This window comes from Portunus trituberculatus, chromosome 47, assembly GCF_017591435.1.
Source record: "Portunus trituberculatus isolate SZX2019 chromosome 47, ASM1759143v1, whole genome shotgun sequence".
Taxonomy (NCBI): Eukaryota; Metazoa; Arthropoda; class Malacostraca; order Decapoda; family Portunidae; genus Portunus; species Portunus trituberculatus.
In genome coordinates this window covers 10,423,269-10,448,048 of record NC_059301.1, presented here as the reverse complement: position 1 = coordinate 10,448,048, position 24,780 = coordinate 10,423,269, and the positions used below count along the sequence as shown (strand labels likewise).

Genomic DNA, 24,780 nt, shown 5'->3' with positions numbered 1-24,780 from the left:
AGAAAAGAAGATGAAGAAGAGGAAGAGGAAGATGAAGATGGTGGCTCTCGTCATTATGGTACAGGTGAATAGGAAGATGGAGAAGAAAGGGAAAATGATGAGGAACAGGAGGAGGAGGAAAAGACGTAGAGGTTTTAGAAAGATGAGGAATACGAGGAGGTGGAATAGAAGCAGTGGTCGTGGTAGTGGAGGTGGTGGTGGTGGTGGTGGTGGTGGTTGGGGTGGTGGTGGCTGTCATCAAGGTATAAGCAGAAGGAATCAGAAGGAGGAAGGAAATGAAAGAGAAGCTAAAAGGAAGCCGATGAGGAGATGGGAGTAATCATTGTTATGGGTAGAAAGATGGCTTTGGCACGTGAGAGAGAGAGAGAGAGAGAGAGAGAGAGAGAGAGAGATGGATGGATGGATGGAGAGATTATTTAATGGTATAAAAGGAAAACAAAGTGGTAGAGGAGGAGTAGGAGGATTAGGAGGTGGAGGAGGAGGAGGAGGTGAAAGAAAAGGAGAAAGAGAAAAAGATCAAGGATGAAGACAAGGAGAAAGGAAAAGAGAGAATTGCAATAGAAAATTCATATGACAGTTTTCGTTACTTTTCAATGAATGTAATAAATCAAATATACTTTTCTTAACTTTGTGCCTCTATTAGTTTTGACATTAGAATATTGATAAAGAAAACCTGCCTTGCCACCCTTCCTCATATTGTGCCATTTACTGGAAAGGGAAAAATAGCTACTGTTGTTTTTATGTAAGTAGAGAGGAGTAGTAGCAGTAGTAGTAGTAGTACTAGTAGTGAAAGTGGTGGTGGTGGTAGCAGAAGTAGTAGCAGAAATAGAAATAGAAGCAGTAGCAGCAGGAAAAGAGAGATAAGATGTAAAAGTAGGATTTTTTTTTCATATAAGAGAGGAAAGTTGGTTAAGAGCAGCATAAAACGAAAAAAAAAGACCCACCAAGATGCCAGTCCTCTTGCAGATCCGAGAGAGTTAACCAAAAAAAAAAATGGATGAATGTCTTGAACCCTCCCTCTTAAATGAAGTCAAGTCATAGAAGCTGGAAATACAGAAGCAGGCAGGGAGTTCCAGAGTTTACCAGGGATTAACTCACCTCGAAGCTGATGGATCCCTGGTGGTCTGTGTCGAAGGTGTTGAAGACGTAGTGAGCGTAGGCCGTCGCGTCTGTGGCCGGGAGAGAGGGAGAGAAAGGAACATTAGACTCGTTTGTAAGGTAAATCAAGGGATGTCTTTTATTTAACCTCTTCAGTACTGGGATACATTTTTGCCATGAGTTTTGGGTGCCATTAGACGATTGTATTGACATCAGGAAGGGTCTATGGAGGTCAGAAGATTAATAGCCAGTGTCTTTACTATTTTAATCCCTCACATAAGTTTCTGAAGTTGTATAAAATCGCCAGATAGTAAGCAGAATCAATATGAAAACGCGTCCTGGTACTGAAGGGGTTGATGAAGAAAATACAGTAAAGAAAACGAACCAAAGAAAAATAATGTGGGTGTTATTGCTTTGTAAATAACACTGCAAAGAAAAGTGAAATGAACAAAAAGCTGAATGAGTCTCTATAGGAACACAAGTAATGCAATATACTCATCTAATATTGAAAAAAAGAAAGAAAAGCAAGAGGAAGAGCATTGATTTGTGATTAATAACATACAAAAAAACAACAACTTTATGAATTGTAGTTAATTGGAAACGGAAATGAAGAAAGGAAAGGAAGAATGAGAAAAACGTGAGTGTGCTCGTGACAATAACATAAAACTAATAGAAGAGGAAATTAATTGGTGACAAGTTATTGATGACAGGGAAAAATAATGGTGTTTATGGATCACGGAAATAAATAGGGGAAAGAGACAAATCCGGAGCAGATGGAACTTGGAGAGAAAATAATGAAATATAACATAAGTAAGAAAGAAACACAGACACACACACACAAATAAAAAAAAAAAAAAAAGATATTTGATCATGATGTATCAATAGCAGTGACATCTTTGAAATTAGAAATGAAAAATGCTAAGATGAAATGCACGGAAAAAAAGAGGAAATGAAAAGTGACGGATGACACTGTAATTTAATGACGTAAAAAAAGATAATGAGGTGATATAGAGATAGAAAAACAAATGGATTTTTCTTCATGCGTGAGGGATGCTGTCATAGCGCACGCAGTCCCGCACACCCACCCACTCACACACACACAGAGATAGATAGATAGATAGATACATGTATTTATTGACCACAAGAATACAAAAATATATTCTATGATTAATACATTTATGGTTATGGTCCATATTAAAACCAATAAAACGTAAACATGATAATACTTAAGAAACACTAAAATACTACTTCACTTGACATAAAACTATTAAAACTATAAAAAAATAGGTAAAACTTAAACACATAGTAAACTAAACCTTATCACTATAAATAAACATAAAAGTAGAAAGTACAATTCAATCAAAAAGTTTAGAAATTTTATGAACACACTTGCAGACTGAATCATAATCAGTTCTTTCTAGCATAAGAGTCACACGCATACGCACACACACACACACACACACACACACACACACACACACACACACACACACACACACACACACACACACACACACACACACACACACACATGGAATATAGGGTTTGCAAGAAAGAGGAAAGAATGTTTGGTTTCTATAAGGCAAGGAAGGAAGAGTATCACAGGGAACGTGTTAGTATCAGTTCATTTGCTAGTGTCTGTGAACTTCGTAGGTGTTATGTTGGATTTCTAATTTCCCCAGGCCCGCTCAATACCTACCTGAACGCCTCAGTACAAAATGAAGCGAGGACACAAGAAATGATGTACACACTTATAAGAAAGCTGTGGAGTATGTTATGAAAAGAAAAGCTTACATGTGCTGTGAGTTAAAGGAATGGATGCTTGTGGTGGATGCTACTACTATTGCTACTGCTGCTACTACTGCTACTACTGCTGCTGCTACTTGCTACTACTGCTGCTACTACTGCTACTGCTACTACTGCTACTACTACTACTACTGCTACTACTGCTACTACTGCTACTGCTACTGCTGCTGCTACTGCTACTGCTACTACTACTACTACTACTACTACTACTACTACTGCTGCTGCTGCTGCTGCTGCTGGTACTGAAATTTTAGGAATGACTACTAAGTTTCCTGCTGTTTGTTCTCCTCTTATGTTTGCACTACAAACAGACCGTATCACCTCGTCTTTCACGCCTCTGTACACGCCGAGTTCTATGTGAGCTTAATGGACTACAGGACGCGACCACCCCCTGCAACTCACTGGGAGCCCCAGGAACCATCGCCATGGTATCACACTAACTTGGGAAAGATTAGGCTGCTACCCGCAAAGTCCACAGCCGGGGCACTTTATTGCTGTTGCTGCCTCGTGTTTACTTGTAGAACGGACTTTGCTCTATAACTTCTAGTTCTCAGCTCGAAGTCTTGAAAAAAAGTATCCATGCTGCATTTATCTTGTCTTAAAGTGACAGAAAATTGACACAGTGTTACAGTGAAACTACACTTTTGCCTCAGGTTTGATCAGTTTGAAGTGACAGGAAGTGAAGCGTGATTCCTCAAATATCCAATTCGAAGTGTAGTGAAAGTCTGTCTGGAAGATGCACTTTTACTTCACCGTTGAAGTAACAGAGAGGGGCAAGATTCACTTCTGCTATCCTTTGCAACACTCACATTGGTCTTTTATTTTCTTTTAGGCGACCATCAAAGCAAAAACCAACTCAGATATCCTCGAGAATGTCAATGAATCTCAGGATGATGATGCACCGAACATGACACTTTCACCAGGGAGACAGAAGATGCCTCGTCCTCTCACAACTTATGCATGAAGTGTGAATAATGACAAATGTATCTACGACGGCATTCTTTAGCGTTACTTCGTTTTTTTAGACTATATTTTAATGGATTCAGCGAAGGTTCACATGATTCTAGTTGTGATTTAATAAGGATTCTATATCAACAACGGTAAAATCACCAATGAAAACCTCAATGCTGTGTTCTTAACCCCTTCAATACTGGGACACATTTTTCACCTTGAGATTTGTGTACCATTAGACCATTATTGACATTAGGAAGAATCTATGGAGGTGAGAATATTAATGGCCACAGTCCTCACTATTCTAATCTCAACATAGGTATCTTAAGCTGTATAAAATCACCAAATAGTAACCAGAATGAAAGTGAAAACACGTCATGGTACTGAAGGAGTTAAGAAGAAAAGGCAATATGAATACTTAAAGCGTAAAAAGGAAAAGAAAAAAGGTTCTGTGTCCTTCATAGTATAAACCGAGACTTTGATTTAACATATGGCCACTTTACATGCTCACTTAGCGAGTTGAGTAAGGGAACAAATTTTTTCTTGCCACGCTTTGAATACCACGGACGGGGAACTAATAGCAATTGGAAATGCGAGCCGTAATTGAAATCGGAGCAGGAAGAGCAAATGCAAACAGAACGTGAAAAGAAAAATAGAAAACGTTGGAAAAATTAGTGAGGGAGAGAAAAAAAAGAGATGGCTATGCAGATTGGGGTCAGCGCGTGTGTCTGTGAGAGGGAGGGATGCGAAAATAAATAGAAAAGAGAGGGGGATAATGATAAAGGAGGTGATGGGGGTGGTGGTGATGGTGTTAATGAGAAAATGATAACAATAGCTAGGAAAAAACATTGAAACAACAACAACAATAACAACAACACACAACAGCTATTGCTAACACCACCACCATCACCGCTACTACTACTACTACTACTACTACTACTACTACTACTACTACTACTACTTTTTCCACTACTACCACCACCGCAGCCGTAGAATTTTAAATACTAACTGGAACGAGACAGGTTATTATAAACTAATAACAATAACAACAATAGCAACAACTTTTGAAGACTAAAATTATAACACACACACACACACACACACACACACACACACACACACACACACACACACACACACACACACACACACACACACACACACACACATTTTTTTCATGCATTTCTTTCCCTTTTTATCATCCCTCCTTTTCCTCTACTTTTCCTCTCTCTTGCCTCTTTTCCTCTCACCTGCCCTCCCTCCTACCCTCCCTCCCTCCCTCCCTCCCTCCCTCCTTTCCTCGTGCCTGGCTTACATTCTCCCTGCTCGCCGCCTCCAGAGAGAGCGTCAACAAAGATGGCGTCAGGCCGTATTTACGTATCCGGATTTGTTTGGATTAACTGCCGGATTACACGAACGGCAAGTCTGCGACCATTCGTGATTATGAACGAGGAGAAGTGGAGAGAGAAAGAGGATACGGGAGAAGGATGAGAAAGAGGAGGAAGACGAGGAGGAGGAAGAGGAGGAACAGGAATAAAAATAAAGGAAGGAGGGGGAAGAGGAAGAGGAGCAAAGGTGAGGAAGTTGGGTTGCTCTGAAAATGGTAAAAATGGAAACTGAGTGAATGGGTTTGTTTTATGGAGTTTTGTTTTAATTCATTTATTTATTCATTAATTTATTCAATCTGCTTTATTCAATTTTATGTATATATTTTTTTTTTTGTGTGTGTGTGTGTGTGTGTGTGTGTGTGTGTGTGTGTGTGTGTGTAAGGAAACTTGTAACAATTCTCATCGTCAGTTCTATTATTGTTGTTGTTGTTGTTGTTGTTGTTGTTGTTGTTGTTATCATTATTATTATTACCATTATCATCATGAATATCAATGGCAATATTAGTGCTGGTGGTAGTAGAAGTAGTAGTAGTAGTAGTAGTAGTAGTAGTAGTAGTAGTAGTGGTGGTAGTAGTAGTGGTGGTAGTAGTAGTAGTAGTGGTGGTGGTGGTGGTGGTGGTGGTGGTGGTGGTGGTGGTGGTGGTGGCGGTGGTGTTGGTGGTGGTGGTGGTGGTGGTGGTTATGGTTATTATTATTATTATTATTATTATTATTATTATTATTATTATTATTATTATTGGTGGTGGTGGTGGTGGTGGTGGTGGTGGTGGTGGTGGTGGTGGTGGTGGTGGTGGTGGTGTGTGGTGGTGGTAGTGTAATGGTGGCAACAGCAGCATTATGTATATTATTATTATTATTATTATTATTATTATTGGTGGTGGTGGTGGTGGTGGTGGTGGTGGTGGTGGTGGTGGTGGTGGTGGTGGTGGTAATAGCAGTGGTGGTAATAAGTGTTGTTGTTGTTGCTGATGTTGATGTACTTGAAAGAAGCGAAGAAAGACAAGGAGAGGGAGCAGTAGAAATTTCCACACATTAAAGAAAGCATGCTTCATATATAACGTCATTTTTATTTTCTGTATTCACCCTCACACATTCTTCTCCTTCCAGAATGAATAACATTTTGCAGAGCGTTGTTCAATCAAGAGAATACAAAGTAAAGAATTTATCCTCCTCATCTGAGTGTCGCCTTCATTCTTTCCTTCCTTCCTTCCTTCCTTTCTTCCTTCCTTCCTTCCTTCCTTCCTTCCTTCCTTCCTTCCTTCCTTCCTTCCTTCCTTCCTTCCTTCTTTCCTTCCTTCCTTCCTTCCTTCCTTCCTTCCTTCCTTCCTTCCTTCCTTCTTTTCTTCCTTTCTTACTTCCTTCCTTCCTTCCTTCACCTCTATTTTTACTCCTTTCATCTCAATTTCATCTTTCTCACCATCATTGTCTTGTTTATATAGTGGCGATGCTGCTGCTGTTGTTATTTTTGTTGTTGTTTTCCGTCACTTACATTCTCTTTCCTCACATCTCTCTCTCTCTCTCTCTCTCTCTCTCTCTCTCTCTCTCTCTCTCTCTCTCTCTCGCGTAATTATCATTGCCTATCTTGTTTCTCCCTCACTTTTACGACAGTTTTTCTATTTCCCTCATCACTTTTGCATCTCTCGTCCTCTTCCTCTTCTTTTTTTTTCCTCCTCCTTTTTTCCCTCCACTTTTCATCTCTGTCATTTTATCATATTACATTCTTTTTACTTTGCAGCATCCTTTGTCAGTTCTCTCTCTCTCTCTCTCTCTCTCTCTCTCTCTCTCTCTCTCTCTCTCTCTCTCCATCATTTTGTCCTCTCACGATCTTTTTGAAGCGTAAATAATAAGATTTCTCCCCAAATGGTAGGAGAGAGAAAGAGGTACGTGGCAGGAAACACAAGAGAACACAAAAGAAGAAGCGAATTGCAAGCAGGTCTTTTGGTGGCTCTTGTATATGCGAGAGAGAGAGAGAAAGAGTTACTTGGAAGGAAACACAAGGGAACACAAAAGAAGGATCGAATTGCAAGCTTGTGATAAAGTTGAATTAATATTTTCTTTTTTTTTTTAACCTTTTTTTTTATTTATTTCTATTTCTTTTCTCTAGTTATCTTTATTTACTTGCTTTTTTTATTTTTCTATTTATTTTCTCTAGTTATATATTCATTAATTTAATTTTGTGAGTTAATCTGATTATTTTCATTGTTATTTATATCAAGTAGGAAAAGAAGAAGTAGAATATGGGTAGATGAGAGAGAGAGAGAGAGAGAGAGAGAGAGAGAGAGAGAGAGAGAGAGAGAGAGAGAGAGAGAGAGAGATCATTGATATTTTCCTTGTGTTAGTAAGTTTTGTTTTCTTTTCTTTTTTGTGTTTTTCTTTTTAGAATCTGTAATTCTCACTTTTCTTTTGTTTTGCTGGATTGATTTTCCGTTTTCTGTGTGTGTGTGTGTGTGTGTGTGTGTGTGTGTGTGTGTGTGTGTGTGTGTGTGTGTGTGTGTGTGTGTGTGTGTGTGTGGGCGTAAGGCAGGTGCAAGTGTGTTTGTGTAACGATCGATTTTCTCACCAATCTCTCTCTCTCTCTCTCTCTCTCTCTCTCTCTCTCTCTCTCTCTCTCTCTCTCTCTCTCTCTCACCACACCACTACCACCACCACCACCACCACCACCTACCACCACCACCACCACCACCACCAACAACAACAACAACAACAACAACAACAATATAAAAAAATAATAACAGACAGACAGGCTGTGGCCCGCATTACAGGTGTGTGTGTGTGTGTGTGTGTGTGTGTGTGTGTGTGTGTGTGTGTGAGAGAGAGAGAGTGTGTGCGTGTCTCAGTTGTGGGTCGTATTTAGAGGAGGAGGAGGAGGAGGAGGCGAGGTGAAGAGAGGGAGAGAGAAATGGAAAGTGACAAGGAACACAAAGAAACACAAACAAGAGAATAAAAAAACCCTGCAGTATTGTTGGTAATTTTTGAGGTTATTGTCCAAAAATGGTAGAAAATGGTAGAGAGAGAGAGAGAGAGAGAGAGAGAGAGAGAGAGAGAGAGAGAGAGAGAGAGAGAGGCAAACAGATAGACAGACAGAAACAGCGACACAGACACAGAGAGAGAGAAAAAAAAACAGAGAAACAGAAAGAGAGAGGAGACGAAAACTGTGGAAACAAGGAAAAAGACTAAGAAAAACGTACGAATGGAGAGAGAGAGAGAGAGAGAGAGGAAGGGGAATGGAAACAGGAAATATGTGTAGAAAGAAAGATAAAGGAGAGAAGAGGGGAACGAAAAAGGAATTTAAATTGATGGATAAGGAGGTAAAAAAAACAGAAAAAGTGTATGAAGGAAGTGATAAAAGGGAGAGAGAGAGAGAGAGAGAGAGAGAGAGAGAGAGAGAGAGAGAGAGAGAGAGAGAGAGAGAGAGCTAATGGAGGTAGGTACGGAGGGAGGAAACGAGGAAAGGAGAAAGACGGAGATGAAAGGGTGATTGATACGTGAGTGCTGGAGAGAGAGAGAGAGAGAGAGAGAGAGAGAGAGAGAGAGAGAGAGAGAGAGAGAGAGTTATGGAAAGGGAGAGTGAGAGAGAGAGAAAGAGAGAGGGTGTGAGAGTGAGAGAAAGAGAGAGAGAGAGAGAGAGAGAGAGAGAGAGAGAGAGAGAGAGAGAGAGAGAGAGAGAGAGAGAGAGAGAGAGAGAGAGAGAGAGAGAGAGAGAGAGAGAGAAACTAATGGAGAGAGAGAAATAGAGAGAGAGAGAGAGAGAGAGAGAGAGAGAGACATCACCCTTCCATCATGGGCGGATGCGCGGTCTTGGTTGCCTTGGTTACGGATGGTGATGTCCGGATGCCCTCTGCTGGCCGTGACTTAGACCTACCATCACCATTCTCATGTCCATCTTTCTCTCTCTCTCTCTCTCTCTCTCTCTCTCTCTCTCTCTCTCTCTCTCTCTCTCTCTCTCTCTCTCTCTCTCTCTCTCTCTCTATCTTCATTACCTCTCTCAATCTATCTCTCTCTCTCTCTCTCTCTCTCTCTCTCTCTCTCTCTCTCTCTCTCTCTCTCTCTCTCTCTCATGTACGGTAGATGCGCAATACCCTCTGCTTGTTTATCTTTTTTTGTTTTTATCATCCCTATTTATTTTTCCTTGATAAATCTGTCTAGTCATTTATTCTCTTGTTTTCCTTTTCATCAGTCTTTCTTTCTTTTTTATTCTTCTTTTTCTATTCTAATTTTTTTTCTCGTTCCTTTTTTTTTCTTTTCTCATTTTTCTCTTTTCCTCCTCCTCTTCTTTCTATTTCTCCTTTTCCTTTTTTTTTCTTTTATTCCTTCTTTTCCTTCTCCTTCTTCTTCTTTTCCTCCTCCTCCTCCTCTTCCTCCTCCTCTTCCTGCTCCTGCTCCTGCTTCTGCTTCCTGCTTCTGCTTCTGCTTCTCCTTCTCCTTCTCCTTCTCCTCCTCTCCTCCTCCTCCTCCTCCTCCTCCTCCTCCTCCTCCTCCTCCTCCTCCTCCTCCTCCTCCTCCTCCTCCTCTTGTCATCTCTTCATCTCTCGCTCACTACTTTGAACTTTCCATGTCAAAAATATTGTATATTGATTTTGCCTTCCTCACCTTAACACTTTTTTCTTTTTTTTTATTTACGTACCTGTTTTTTCTTCCTATTAATAAATAACTCCTTGAGAATATCCTTAGAAAATTTGACAAAGCTAGAAAGGTAGGTAGATAGATAGGTAGATAGATAGATAGATAGATAGATAGATAGATAGATAGATAGATAGATGGGTAGGTTGTTAGGTAGATGGAGAGGTCGGATAGATAGATGGATGGATAGATAGACAAATAGATAAATACAGATATGTCAGTCTTATTTTTTTCTTTTCTCCTTTTTTTTTTTTTTGCTATTTTACTTCTTACTATACGTCTATTAGTAGTCCATCTGTACTCACCTACTTTTTTTTTTCCCTTGACTTTCTTATTTTTTTTTTCAGACCATAAAATCTCTCCACATTTTTTCCTCTTGACTTTTTTTTTTTTCTGCTCTTTCATAAAATATTTCGAGATAATTTTGTGTCTCTCCCTCGAATCGATATGGACGAGGTTAGACAGGTGAGGGCTCGGTAGGCTTAGGAGGTCTACCTGTGTGTGTGTGTGTGTGTGTGTGTGTGTGTGCGCGCGTCTCAACTCCACCGCTGACCCTCTCTATATGACAGGTGTCTGTATCAAGGGAAGGAGGGAAGGAAGGAAGGAGGGAGGGAGGGAGTGGCGGAAGGGGACAGAAAGGAAAGAGAGAATGTGAGGGAAGGTAGGTGTGCAAGAGGAAATGGGCTGTTGGGGGTGATAGAATAGAGGAGAAAGGAGGAAGAGATAGACCAAGCAGGGCAGGCAGGGCAGGAGGAAGAGAAGGAACAAGAGGAACAAGTGGACAAAGAACACAAACATAAAGGAACATAAATGATAGACCAAACTGAAATAGACCTGTTGATTCTTCTGAGACTCTGGATAGGGAGTCTTATTGAGAGACAGTGAGATAAATATGATGATTTAGGGGAAGTGAAGCCTCCACCCGCCCTTCCATCCAACGTAATAGGAGGAGGAGGAGGAGGAGGAGGAGGAGGAGGATGAAGAAGAGGAAGAGGAGGAGGAACAATGGATGGGAGACCGTGTAGTGGAGGGATGGAAATAATAGCTTAATTGGGGATACACGAGGAGGAGGAGGAGTAGGAGAAGAAGGAGGAAGAGGAGCAGGAGGAGGAGGAGGAGGAGCAGGAGGAGGAGGAGGTAAGGGATGGTGAAGAGTAGTGATGGTAAAGCGGAGTAGATACAATATGTGGAGAGAGGAAGGAAGGAGGAGAATACTGAATTGATGATAAAGGAAGAGAGATATATGAAATGCTAGATCTAAAGTGGAGGAGAAACTGAAAGGGTAAGAAAATAGAAAATGGAATTGAAATCAGAAATATGAATGTCTGTGTACTGAACATGTTGGCAAAGAAGGAAAACAATGAACGAAGAATGACAGGCCGGTGAAAGAAAACAAAACAAAACGGGAATAAGGAAGGAAGTGAACTTTTGACATAGAAAAAATAGAACAATAGGAGGAAAATATGAGAAAAATATGAGTGTACTTGTATCAGAAACGCCCTCCCCCCAATAAAAGAAAAAGAAGAATGAGAAAACGAGAAGGCAGAATAAAGAGCGTAGAAAAATGAATAAGAAAAGCTCAAAAAAGGAAAAGAAGAATGAGAAAGTGAGAAGAAAGAAAGAAGTGTGCAGGAAAAAAAATAAGAAAAGCCCAAAAAAGGAAAAGAAGAATGAGAAAGTGAGAAGACAGAAAGAAAATTGCAGAAAATATATAAAATAGTAAAAACAAATAAAGGCAAATATGATCAACAGGTGTGAAAAGAGAAAAAGAAATGTCTAATAAACGGAGGCGATGTTTGGTAACGTTCTTTATTTTCATTATGGATAGATAGGATACATGGAGAGCGAGAGGCAAGTGAGTGGCGGCCCAAGAATTCTACCTCATCTGTTGTTGCCACCCGCCTCTACACAGACGCCATTAACCCCTTCAGTACTGGGACACATTTTTATTTTGAGATTTGTGCATGACTAGATACTTTTATTTAGATTGGGAAGGGTCTATAGAGGTTAGAAGGTTAATGGCCACAGTTTCCATTATTCAAATCCCCCACATGAGTTTCTGAAGCTGTATAAAACCACAAACAGTAAACAAATTGAATATGGAAACGCGTGATGGCACTGAAAGGGAACATAAAGCAAAATAATTGAGTAAATGAAGAGTATATACATAATTGCAACACATCGTTATTACTGGGAGAAGAAATGAAAGTCGAAAGATAAAGAAGAAGAGCAGACATACGTAGGATTAAGTGATAAGACGTCTAGAAATGAAAAAGAAAATGGACGAAGTTAGGTAAGTGTACGTACGGAGTCACCAAATATTATGCTTCCGTTTTCTGTCAACATCACCAAGCATTCCGTCGCATTAGGTACACAGCAGCAGTAATATCAAGGCTCCACGTACTTCCCCCTTGTTTACTCTTGGTAATTAAATCTCCACTCCTAAGCAAGCAGGGCTGGATAGTTTCTCTCCCCGAGGCTCGTTCCCCAAACCAGCATTCCTGCCACCCTCACACCGTCACTTCTAAGATAACAAGAGGAGGTATTTACTCGCCAGCGAATGAACGTTTTTTTTTTTTATGTAAGGCAGGAAGACTTGCCCAGATAGAACCATGATAAGAAAATATGAATAGAAATATGAATGTATTTGTATCAGAAACACCATAAAAAAGGAATCTATTTCTGTGTTGATGAACGAGGAGAAAAAGAAGTATGAGAAAATGCCGAGAACAGGAAATATGATTGTACTTGTATCAGGAACGCCTTAAAAACGTCTATTTCCATGTGGATGAACGAGGAGAAAAGGAAGTATGAGAGAATGCCGAGAACATGTTCAATGATGAACACTGACTGCTCTTTTTCATACTCAAACATGATTAAAATGGTCTTGTGCAAGTTTAAAATACGATTATGAAAAAAAAGCCATCGACAATAAATAGAGTTATTCAAATCTTCAGGTGCTTACAAACATCATCCTTGGTTTTTGGAGTGCAGCAATAAGTGTTATATTGTGACTAGTAATTTATGAGCCACTCTAGCGTTAATGTAAAGTATGATCTACCGTCCTATTATTACTGAGCCTCGCAGCAAATGAGTACAAATGTAATTAGTCTGAAGATTGATGCTAATGAACGAAGAGAAGGAATTTTCACTGTGGATTGTAACAATTATTCCGACGTGGAAAGCGAGGAAGGTACATCTTTGCTTTCCTAATTATACATGGATCTGTCCTCGGATGCCGTCCTGGTACATGGTTACTGCTCTCCATGTATCAATTCTTGAGTTCTGCGAGATAATGTTGTAACAATTTTTTTTCAGTATAATTTTCATTGTCTGTACTTGTCAGTCTGTGTGGTGGTGGCATTGGTGTTTAATTTCCTGTAACACGTGTCAAAAGATTCTCCTAAAGTACAAAATTCCCGAGTTGATTTTTCGGAGCATGAAAACTCACATTATTCTGCTTTATCAAATGATGTGTGATCTCTTATGCTTCAAAATTCTCTTTATTTATCAATTTCTGTTAAATGACATGTTTATGACTATTTCCAGCTTTTTGTTGAAAAAGAAAATACGTTTCTATTAAAAATCCAGATGTATTCCCGTAGGCTTCATATAATACGATTTTCTGGTGCTTTGTTCCAGTGATGATACAGAAACTCAATTAAATAATGATCCACATACATTAAAATATCGCTGAAAATTTCAATAGCTTCTCTTATAAATATCTGAGATAAAACAACATCACGTTTGAAAATGCGGTACCAAGACGAAGTAATCTTTCACTACACATATTTGAACCTTAACAGCTGTCGATTGCAAGTCATTCGTTGTACAACCACGGCGGCAATCTATCTGTGTACCACGCACATAGATTAATCCACGGCAGCACGTTCCTGTGATACTCTGAATGCTTCCAGAGGGAGAAGGAAGTTTCGGTCAGCAAGCAGATGAAGCAGAAGTACAGAGACTCAAGTGAGGGAAGGTGGTTAGCGATGAATTCCTGTCACATCATCGCCACTATTACAACCTACACTGAGTTCAGCCACACTAGGAAAATGTATGATGTGGAAAGGAAGATTCGTGGCATGGGGCACGGCAACAAGAGGGCGATCACCAGCAGCGCGATGTAGAGTTCCATTATTCTGCCACCTTGCAAGCGTAGTTCCAATTCACCAGTATTTGTTGTACCTTCACAAATTCTTCCCTTTTACTGGTAAACCGCAGAATATTCTTACCAGTTTTACCTTGTTTTTTTTATATCTTGCTATGTATTAGATTCTAGAAAAAGAATAACTAAGAACATTAATTACCTAAAAAATATTAATAATTTCAACTCAGTTCCGGAAGTAATTTTGCCCACACATTTGTATTTTTCTGTACTAGCTTTTTATAACTGTATTCCAGTCTCCTTTACACGTTAAAAAAAGAATATTACAAAAGCAGCAAATCTGGTGAAGGATCTTGAAGGTGCCTTAGAATTATGGATTGAATTAAAGACAATGCAGGGAAGGAGCTTGTTGTCTCGGTGGTAACAGGTTTGTAGGGCAGGGAGTAATGGAAGGGGGATTACAATGAGCTGCTACCTACCTCTGTGTCGTATCAGTTTCCCTGGTGTCTGAGGATGCAACACATGACTTCCTTTCCTGCGTCTATATTGATTATGTGGATGTGGGAAATAACTGTGAGATTCTTATTACGTTTTCAGTACAAGATTTATTTTTCTAGTGTGTCTAAAAAGAAGTATCTATTTACCATGATAGATAGATAGCTGTACTTTTTGTATGATTATCCAAACACACAATATCAAACCTATTCATACCTTTTCACTGACAATCTCTAAAAATCAATTACTTCTCACAATTTTCTTCACAATAAGAGAGAGAGAGAGAGCGATCCTTCTGTCTCTGTCAACTGTGTGTGTGTGTATGTGTGTGTGTGTGTGTGTGTGTGTGTGTGTGTGTGTGTGTGTGTGTGTGTGTGTGTGTGTGTGTGTGTGTGTGTGTGTGTGTGTGTGTGTGTGTGTGTGATTCATATTGCGTTTCATGTCGTGTGTTTCTCAGTTTGTATGAAAAAAAAAGGAAACACTGCACACATTTTCCACTCGGAGATTCAGATTACGAGTATCCACCTTATGTCTGAAGAAGTAAGTGACTCTTCTAGTTTTTTTTCTATCTTGCTTTCTTTTTTTTAGGTGTGTGTGTGTGTGTGTGTGTGTGTGTGTGTGTGTGTGTGTGTGTGTGTGTATGTGTGTGTGTGATTCACTGTTTGATCTGTTGCAGTCTCTGACGAGACATCCAGACGTTACCCTACGGAACGAGCTCAGAGCTCATTATTTCCGATCTTCGGATAGGCCTGAGACCAGGCACACACCACACACCGGGACAACAAGGTCACAACTCCTCGATTTACATCCCGTACCTACTCACTGCTAGGTGAACAGGGGCTACACGTGAAAGGAGACACACCCAAATATCTCCACCCGGCCGGGGAATCGAACCCCGGTCCTCTGGCTTGTGAAGCCAGCGCTCTAACCACTGAGCTACCGGTGTGTGTGTGTGTGTGTGTGTGTGTGTGTGTGTGTGTGTATTTCCTGTAGTGATTTCAGTTTACGATTAAAAAACAAAACACTAACGGTCGTATCCGGCTGTGCTCAGGTTACCTCCACATCTTTTTCCAGCTACGCATTAAACTCAGATCCTCGAGGGAGGATCAACACGAGGGTAGCGCCGCCATGCTTCACTACAGCTTCACTACAGCCAAGTGTATGTACTCTCTCTCTCTCTCTCTCTCTCTCTCTCTCTCTCTCTCTCTCTCTCTCTCTCTCTCTCTCTCTCTCTCTCTCTCTCTCTCTCAGATATATACTCTTTATTCACTGAAACACTAAGGAAATTACTGTTTACTTTTAGATTTCAATTGTTGTATAGAATATTCCTGCAAAACACTAACAAGAATACTGTCAATTAACATCATCACCTTTTTTTCACTCTTCATTTGCCAGAGTGTATGGAATCTGCAGTTACTTTCCACCTTGGTATAAATTAGTATAATCTTCCTGTCCTATAAATACATAGTTGTCTTATTCTGTTAGTGTAGCGCCTTGGAAATACGGCCATACAAAGCTCGAATGATTTGTTGAACTGTATGCAATTTGCTGTTTCCTTACATCGTTTTATGAATAAGCTCAATATCTAAAGGGAGTGCAATCTCTCTCTGTCTTAGAAATATGTAGCCTGAATATCATGGAATATACAAAAATGAAAGAAAGATCTAAACGAATAGATAAATAAATACTGCCGATATTGGAAAGCTGACAACTAGAAAGGTTTTTTGTTTATCTTATCACTATTCACTGCTCACTCTTGACAGGTGGAAATGTACTAACGATTCTTTTTCTCTCATTATAGAATATTTTGTCCCTACACTTGTCATTTCGAAATTTCTGTATGAATGTTAAGGTAAAGTTCAGAATTCGCAGGTTAATTATTGTTTGAGACACTCGCTATGCTTCAGATTGTTGATTGTTGTCACACTGTAATGCATTTCACTCAGGTCTACTATAGCTCAATGTCTGAATTATATATAGTATGAATTATATACATTTATATATACAACTTCAGGATTCGTTTATATTTCGTACATTATTTCACGGCGTATTAAGTTTCATTCTATTGTGTGTGATGTTCTTATGTTCCTCTGAGATAAGTGGAGGAGTTTTTGACCATATCTGTTTATCACGTTAATATTGTATCTAAAACCAGACTAAATATCAAAACATTAAACTATTATGCTGTACTAATATCATAGGTTAACAAAATCCTTATCCTCCTCCTCTTCCTGTTTCTTGTTCTTGTTCTTCTTGTTCTTGTTCTTGTTATTGTTCTTCATCATCATTTTCCTTCTTCTTCTTCTTCTTCTTCTTCCCTCTCCTCGTCCTCCTCCTCCTCCTCCTCCTTCTTCTTCTTCTTCTTCTTCTTCTTCTTCTTCTTCTTCTTCTTCTTCTTCTTCTTCTTCTTCTTCTTCTTCTTCTTCTTCTTCTTCTTCTTCTTCTTCTTCTTCTTCTTCTTCTTCTTCTTCTTCTTCTTCTTCTTCTTCTTCTTCTTCTTCTTCTTCTTCTTCTTCTTCCTCTCCTCTCTCCTCCTCCTCCTTCTTCTTCTTCTTCTTCTTCTTCTTCTTCTTCTTCTTCTTCTTCTTCTTCTTCTTCTTCTTCTTCTTCTTCTTCTTCTTCTTCTTCTTCTTCTTCTTCTTCTTCTTCTTCTTCTTCTTCTTCTTCTTCTTCTTCTTCTTCTTCTTCTTCTTCTTCTTCTTCTTCTTCTTCTTCTTCTTCTTCCCTCTCTTCGTCCTCCTCTTCCTCCTCCTTCTTCTTCTTCTTCTTCTTCCCTCTCATCGTCCTCCTCTTCCTCCTTCTCCTTCTCCTCCTCCTCCTCCTCCTCCTCCTCCTTCTCCTCCTCTTATTCATTTTTTCTCCTTATTACTTTTCTTACGTGAAGGATTAAACAAAGTAATTTTTCCTGCCACTGAAGGTCAAATTTCTTAGGGTTCGTTCACCTGGAAAAGGGAAGACTTGAAAACCCCCTGTTAAGTTTTGTGCCTCGCCACCACCTCGATGGATCATAAAGGAAAGACAAATGAGAGCCACGTAGGTCCTCAGAGGGTGCCAAGTTGCATAGATTCCCCTCATTTATTCTTCTCTCCTGTTATTTTTCATTTATTGGTCAACTTCTGTCTTTATTTTCCTCTTCTTTTTATTCTATTTTCTCTGCTCCATTTCGTTTCTCCTGTTGTCTTTAAATTTATTCATCAACTTCTGTCTTTTTATTTTATTTTTTTCTTCCTGTTCTTTATGCTCCTTTCCGTCTTCTGACTTCTTTTTCTTTCCTCTCTTTCATTTCATCACCAGGTTCTCTTCTTCCTTTATGTTTCTTTCTAGCTCCTCTTCATCGTCCACCTTATCTCCTCTCCTTTCTTTATTTGATATCATCTTATTAGTTTTTTTTAATCAACTAGTCCTCTCTTCTCATTTTTTTATGTATGTATCTATTCAATTTACCAAGAATCCTCAATTTTATCAAGCTATCTTTCTTTTATTTTATTTTAGTTTTATCCCTTTTCTTCCTCTAGTCTACTCTCTCTCTCTCTCTCTCTCTCTCTCTCTCTCTCTCTCTCTCTCTCTCTCTCTCTCTCTCTCTCTCTCTCTCTCTCTCTCTCTCTCTCTCTCTCTCTCTCTCTCTCTCTCTCATCTATTTTGCCTCTTCTCTCTACCTGTCTTCCTTGATATTTCTTTCTTTTTTATCTCGTCTGTTCTCTTTTCTTTCATCAAACCTCTCTTTTTCTTTCTCCTTTTGTCTATTTTCATTTCCCTTCCTCTCCTAATCCTTATGTCCTTCATTAAAATCTTGAACATTCTTCTTTTCTCACGTCCCTTCTTCCTCCGTCATCCCTTTTCATCTCTTTTTGTTCCTTTATTCAAACTCGTCTCCTCATCTTTCATCCAATTTCTTCTTGTTCTACTTTTCCGTCATTCCAACTTCTCTGCAACCTTTTTTTTCCTCAATTTTTTTTTCTTTTGTAACATTTCCCTTTTTTCTCTTGACCTTTCCGCCAAGGCCTTCTGCTGTCTTCTCTCCCTTCACGTACACAACCTTACTCTCCTTTCCTCTCCGCATACAAGCTCCTCGCGTTCCTCTTATCTCCATTCATCCAACATCCAGTTCCTTAATCCAAGATATATCATTTTTCCCTCATCCAACCATTTCTTTCATCTCTTAATCACTAACCATGCACCTCTCTCTCTCTCTCTCTCTCTCTCTCTCTCTCTCTCTCTCTCTCTCTCTCTCTCTCTTTCTCTTTCTCTTTACTCGATTCTTTATCTCGTTTTCTCTCACTTTACCTTCTCCTTTCTCGTTATCTCTTCCTCTTAACAAATATCTTTTCTCTTTCATTTTTTTGTTCCGTTTCTTTTCCTTTTCCTCCTCTATTACTCGTCATTTTTTCCATCTCCATCTCTAACCACCTCTCTCTCTTTTCCTGATTTTCTTGTTTCCTCTCTCTTTACTTTCTCCTGTCTCATTATCTCTTCCTCTTATCAAACGTCTTTTCTCTTTCATTTTTGTTGTCTTCTATTCCTTTTCCTCCTCTATTACTCGTCATCTCTCTCTCTCTCTTTACTTTCTATTTCTCGTCTGCTCTTCTATTTTTCCTGTTTTCCCTTTTTTTTCCCATCTTCCAACTACTTGATCAAATATTGTGGTATAACGGTTCAGTTCTCCCAAGCGACCTCAGTTATGATGCCTTTTTTGCTTTCTTTTCTGCCCTTATTGCCTTCCTTGTCACTGCGTTTCATAGGTACCAAACTCACGTAAGTTTGGTATGGGGTTTGGTACTATTTGGCGCCGCCGTTTTGGCGCCGCCGTTTTGGCTCGGTCGTTTGGCCGCCAGCTGTTTTGACGCCGGCCTATTTGGCGACGGATGTTTTGGCGCCAATATTTATTTTATATTTTTATTTTGTATTTTGTTTTTTGTAATTTTATTTTGTATTTTGTTTTAGTAAATTAGTTTTATGTTTTAAATAAATCTCTTAAGATCGTTTAATTCGATAAATGAAGATATAGCATGAAGAATGATAATAGAGTTCAATTAGAAACAGGATAACTAGCTCTTGAATCATTTAGTTGTTTCCTTTGACTACCTATAGAGGGCGACTGAGTTAAAGGCCAGTGTGGGACTACCAGTGAGACTGTTACACTTGAATCAGTCGCTCCATAGCTTCCGTTGAGTAAACTCTGTTAACACTGTCACTTATACATTCGTTTTACGTATAAGATGGCAGACAATATTTTAACGAAACGTGGTAAGGAGAAATTTACTCATAACGGATTCCTATACGTCTTTGATAAGGCAAGCAAAGCTGACAGCGAGTTAAAATATTGGCGTTGTGAGCAAAAAAATCGGTGTAAAGCACGGCTCCATACTAAAGCAGGAGAGGTGGTGTTAGAGCTTAACAGTCATTCACATGAAGCCTGTGCTGCTGAAGTAGAGGTTGCACTTGTGAAAACTAAAATAAAGAAAAGAGCTGAAGAAACCCTTGAACCCCCAACTGTTGTGGTTAATGAATGTTTGACAGACATGTCCCAAGCCAGTCTTGCTGCCGTTCCTAACATGTCTGCTTTGAGGAAAATAATTCGCAGGAAGCGTAATTTATTACTAGACGCCCCCACCAATCCAGCTGACTTACAGCAATTGTTTGTGCCAGAATGCTACAGAGTGTACGTGCCTCAGCCGGGAGTGGAAGAAAATTTTTTACTATGTGATAGCGGACCAGGTAACGACCGGATATTAATCTTCGGGAGACAAAGTTGGCTTCACCACTTAGTGACATCGGATATGTGGTTTGCCGATGGCACATTCAGTATTGTCCCCAGCCTCTTTAGTCAGATTTATATAATCTTGGTAGCAAAACACGGAGGAGTTCACCCTACAATTTATGCTCTTTTGCCCAACAAGCAACGCGCCACATATGTGAAAATGTTTGAGTTATTGAAGGAAACTGAACCCAACTTGAAACCTAGTTCAATTGTTTGCGATTTTGAGCAAGCTGCACACAGTGCTATGAAGGAAGCATTCCCTGATGTTCAAATAAAAGGATGTTTTTTTCATTTAGCTCAAAATATGCAAAAACATCTAGCTAGACAGGGGTTCATTAGTTTGTATAACACTGATCCAGATTTCGCTTTGAAGGCTAAAATGATTATTGCCACTGCCTTTGTGCCTTTGGACAAGATCGATGAATATTTAGATGCTCTGTCGACCGAACTGCCGCAAGAGCTTCAAGATTTGCTGAATTGGTTTGAGGACACATATGTTGGTCGTCAAAACAGACGAGGAAATGGGAGACGAGCTCCTCTATTTCTCCCTGAAATTTGGAACCTCTATCAGAGAACGCTAAATGGGGAAGACCGCACAAACAATAATGCTGAGGCAGCACACCGTCGTCTTCAATACGAACTAGGCATGCAACATCCAACCATATGGAGACTAATTGATGGCCTACGTAAAGTACAGAAAGGCAGAGATGCTTATTATGAAAAACTACTTGCCGGTCATGAGCCACCACAAAAACTAAAAAAATATAGGGATGCAGACAGGAGAATTCATGAAATTGTTTGTAGATTTGAAAACATGGATGCAGTCGAGTATTTAAGAAGTCTTGCTCATAACTATCAAATGAACTAAATAAAACTATGTATTGTTTAATGGATTTTAATTTTAATGTGTTTTTAGTCTTAAATAAAGTTTTTAGATTTTTTTTATCTCCAAACACCAAATGATCTTAAGAGATTTAAACAAAATATATAGCAAATGTACAAAAACAAAATACAAAATAAAAATACAAAATAAATATTGGCGCCAAAACAGCTGGCGCCCAAACGGCCGAGCCAAACTGTCAGCTGGCGCCCAAAAGGCCGTGCCCAAACGACCGCGCCCAAACGGCGGCGCCCAATAGTCCCATTCCGTTTGGTATGGCACGAAAAATTACTTATGTGCTTGGGTTGGGTGGCAGTGGGAGTGTTGATGTGCAATCTTGTCAGTCACTCCTCGACGCTCGGCAACGCACAAGGGAATCTTCTACAGTATGTCCTTCTCCTTCTGTGGCTGTTCGCTGCGGTGCTGTACTGTGTTGTGTTGCGTTGTGTTGTATTGGGAGGTGAAAGGTTTCGGTGTAATTTACATGGCTGCTTCTTTGTCCAGCCAGCCAGCCACTCAGTCAGCCATTCAGTCAGTCAGTCAGTCAGTCAGTCAGTCAGTCAGTCAGTCTGTGTATTGATTTGTACTTATTATTTGTGTGTATCTTTTTTTTTTTTCTCTCTCTCTCTCTATCAAGATTAAATTCAAATTCAGATTTTTTATTGCCAAAGTTAAATACGTTTATATATATTTTTCTCTGTAGTTGTATTCTTCCAGGCTTAGGCAGTTGATCCATGTATGCCTTTTTTTTTATCTATCTGTCTGTTTATCTACTTATCTATCTCTCTATTCATCTATCTCTCTGTCTGTCTCTTTGCCTGTCTCTTAGTTTATTTTCTTATCTGTCCTTTTTATAAATACAGTATAGAGTGAAATATAATCACTCAGTAACTCACACTGTCTATCTATTTGCCTATCTATCTATCTTGCTTTCTATCTATTTGTCTATCTATTTATCTGTCTATCTATCTGTCTATATATCTGTCTATCTATCTTTCTGTCTATCTGTCTATATATTAATCTGTTGATCTATTAATCTATCTACCTTTCTATCAATCTATCTATTAATCTATCTATCTATCTATCTATCTTTCTTTCTATCTATCTATCTATTAACCTATCTATCTATTAATCTATCTGTTTATCTATTTATCTATGTATCTATTAATTTATCTATCTATCTTTCTATCTATCTGTCTGTCTATCTACCTATCTATTTATCTACCTGTCTATCTATCTGTGTATCTATGCATCAATGTAATAGTCGTCTGGTATTCATTTCAACTCCTCATTCTCTTCACATTTCACTTCCCTTGCTCATTGTCTCACACGCACCACATTGCCCCTAAGCACTTTCATCTGGGTCTCTGCTCCATGTTCAGCGCACCGCAAGCAGCCACGACACTCCACAGGTGGCTCATATCACCTCCGCGGACACACACACACACACACACACACACACACACTCACACACACACTCTCGCACTCTCTCTCTCTCTCTCTCTCTCTGTCTGTCTGTTTGCCTCTCTGTCTGTCTGTCCGTCTTTCTGTTCATATGTCTTTCTGTCTGCCTGTCTGTTTGTCGGTCTGTCTGCCTGTCCGTCTGTTTATATGTCTGTCTGTCTGTCTGTCTGTTTTTCTCTCTCTGTCTGTCTGTTTCTCTCTCTGTCTGTTTGTTTCTCTCTGTCTGTCTGTTTCTCTCTCTGTCTGTTTGTTTCTCTCTGTCTGTCTGTTTCTCTCTCTCTCTCTCTCTCTCTCTCTCTCTCTCTCTCTCTCTCTCTCTCTCTCTCTCTCTCTCTCTCTCTCTCTCTCTCTCTCTCTCTCTCTCTCTCTCTCTCTCTCTCTCTCTCTCTCTCTCTCTCTCTCTCTCTCTCTCTCTCTCTCTCTCTCTCCTCGGCTGTGCTTCATCCTGCCTGCATGGTTGACAGGAAGGCCACAGTGTGTGATATTGCATTCATGACATCTCTCTTTCGGATTATTTGTTCCTGTTTCACTCTTTCCTGAACTCGGCAGGTTGTGTGTTTGTATAGAAAGTTCACTCATCTTTTATTCAGAAATATTTGAATCTGAAAAGAAAGTGATATACGAACGAAATGAAAATATGTGGATAGATAAGATAGGTAAATTAGTAGATAAAGAAGTATAGATACATAAATATATGAATGTCTTAATGAAAATAATTACAGCAAAGGTAAATAGTTTTGTTATTTTGCAACACGTTCGTTCACAGTCGATAGCTTGAACAACACGGGAGGAGACAGACATTACAACAAGTGTCTCCACTCCCAAAGATACTAAAGGAGAGGAAACCAATTCACTTACTCCCAATACAAGAAATGAAATCAGGACATTACACTGAACACAACTGCTCCCAAAGCGTGACGCTCCACACCAGCCGGAATGAAATATAATATCTTTATGCAACAAATGGCTGCCCCAAAAACCTGCCATTACACCCTTGCTTCCGTTGATTCTCTTGTGTTTTCATCTTCCGTGCCACATCACCTTCATCCTTTGACTGCCACTTGCTTCCATCTATCTATGGAAGTGCCGTGCCCCTGCAGACATCAGCGCCCATGTATTGCCACCTCCCTCTATCTCTTGTCATTTGCAATATACATACATGCGGCTCTTCTTCCACCTCCTCCTATTTTTCCTATTCCATCCATGTACTTCTCCAATCGTCTGCCTTTTGCTCTGCTACCTGAAATTCTTGTTACGCCTTTCCCTAATTACTAGTCACTCTTTGCCATCTTTATCTTGTACTATAGCCACATCCAATCCTTAAATTAGAAAGGGATTGCTAAACGTATTCTTTTCATATCTATAGCGTTCTTATAGATGTTTATAAAGACTTCAAGCCTTGATCTGGTGCTACTAAACGTATGGCGTCGAAGTGAAGGGTTTAAAAACTCGGGTGGGTCTCATTTTGTATGTACAGAAATGGCATGACTCAGTGTTGATTAGTGGGAAAGGAAAACTAGTGCAGATCTTGAGTAGTGTTTGTTTCTGGCCTAGTTTCATCGTAAATATTTGTCACGTCTTAAGGAACATAACGGTAAAATGAAATGGAAAATTATATTATTCAGTTGTTGTCCTGGTTTTCCCTTCCCATCCATCAGCCATCAGCACCAGCATGTCCCTTGTTCAGCAATCATGTTTTCGTCATGTCACTGCCAATATTGATGCCTTGTAATAATGTTATGCTTTCACGCACCACCACCACCACAACAGCCTTTGACCCCTTCAGTTCCGTGACACGTTTCCATATTCACTCTGCTTACTGTTTGGTGATTTCATTCAGCTTCAGAAACTCATGTGGGAGATTGAAATAGTGAAGACTCTTGGTATTAATCTTCTGACCTCCATACACCTTTCCTAATATCAATAAAATAGTCTTATCATGAATAAATCTCATGATAAAAATATGACCCAGTATTAAAGAGGCTATTTTAAATTCTGTCTAAATAAACTCCACGCACTGGAATCCCTACACGAAAATTTTTCACACAGATTAATTCCTCCCATGACAAATTAATATATTCTGACTAAATAATTGAATGTAAACCAGTTTCTCTCGAGGTAATAAGTCTCAAGGAGGGAAAAATATATCTATGAGGACATTAGGATATATACCACACCACCACTCGCCATGGCTCGTCCTGTCCCTGTACAT

The 24,780-nt window shown here is 39.5% G+C and overlaps 1 protein-coding gene across 8 annotated transcripts in view; it reads right to left on the bottom strand.

The window, feature by feature from the left end:
* Nucleotides 1-24,780, bottom strand: part of LOC123520628 (Kv channel-interacting protein 4-like) — a 417,208-nt gene that overhangs the window by 34,959 nt on the left and 357,469 nt on the right. For all 8 annotated transcript variants that reach the window (XM_045283096.1, XM_045283095.1, XM_045283094.1 and 5 more), the window contains one exon: nt 1,099-1,169. In XM_045283096.1, the coding sequence (XP_045139031.1) occupies nt 1,099-1,169 (71 nt within the window). The remainder of the gene's footprint in view (nt 1-1,098; nt 1,170-24,780) is intronic.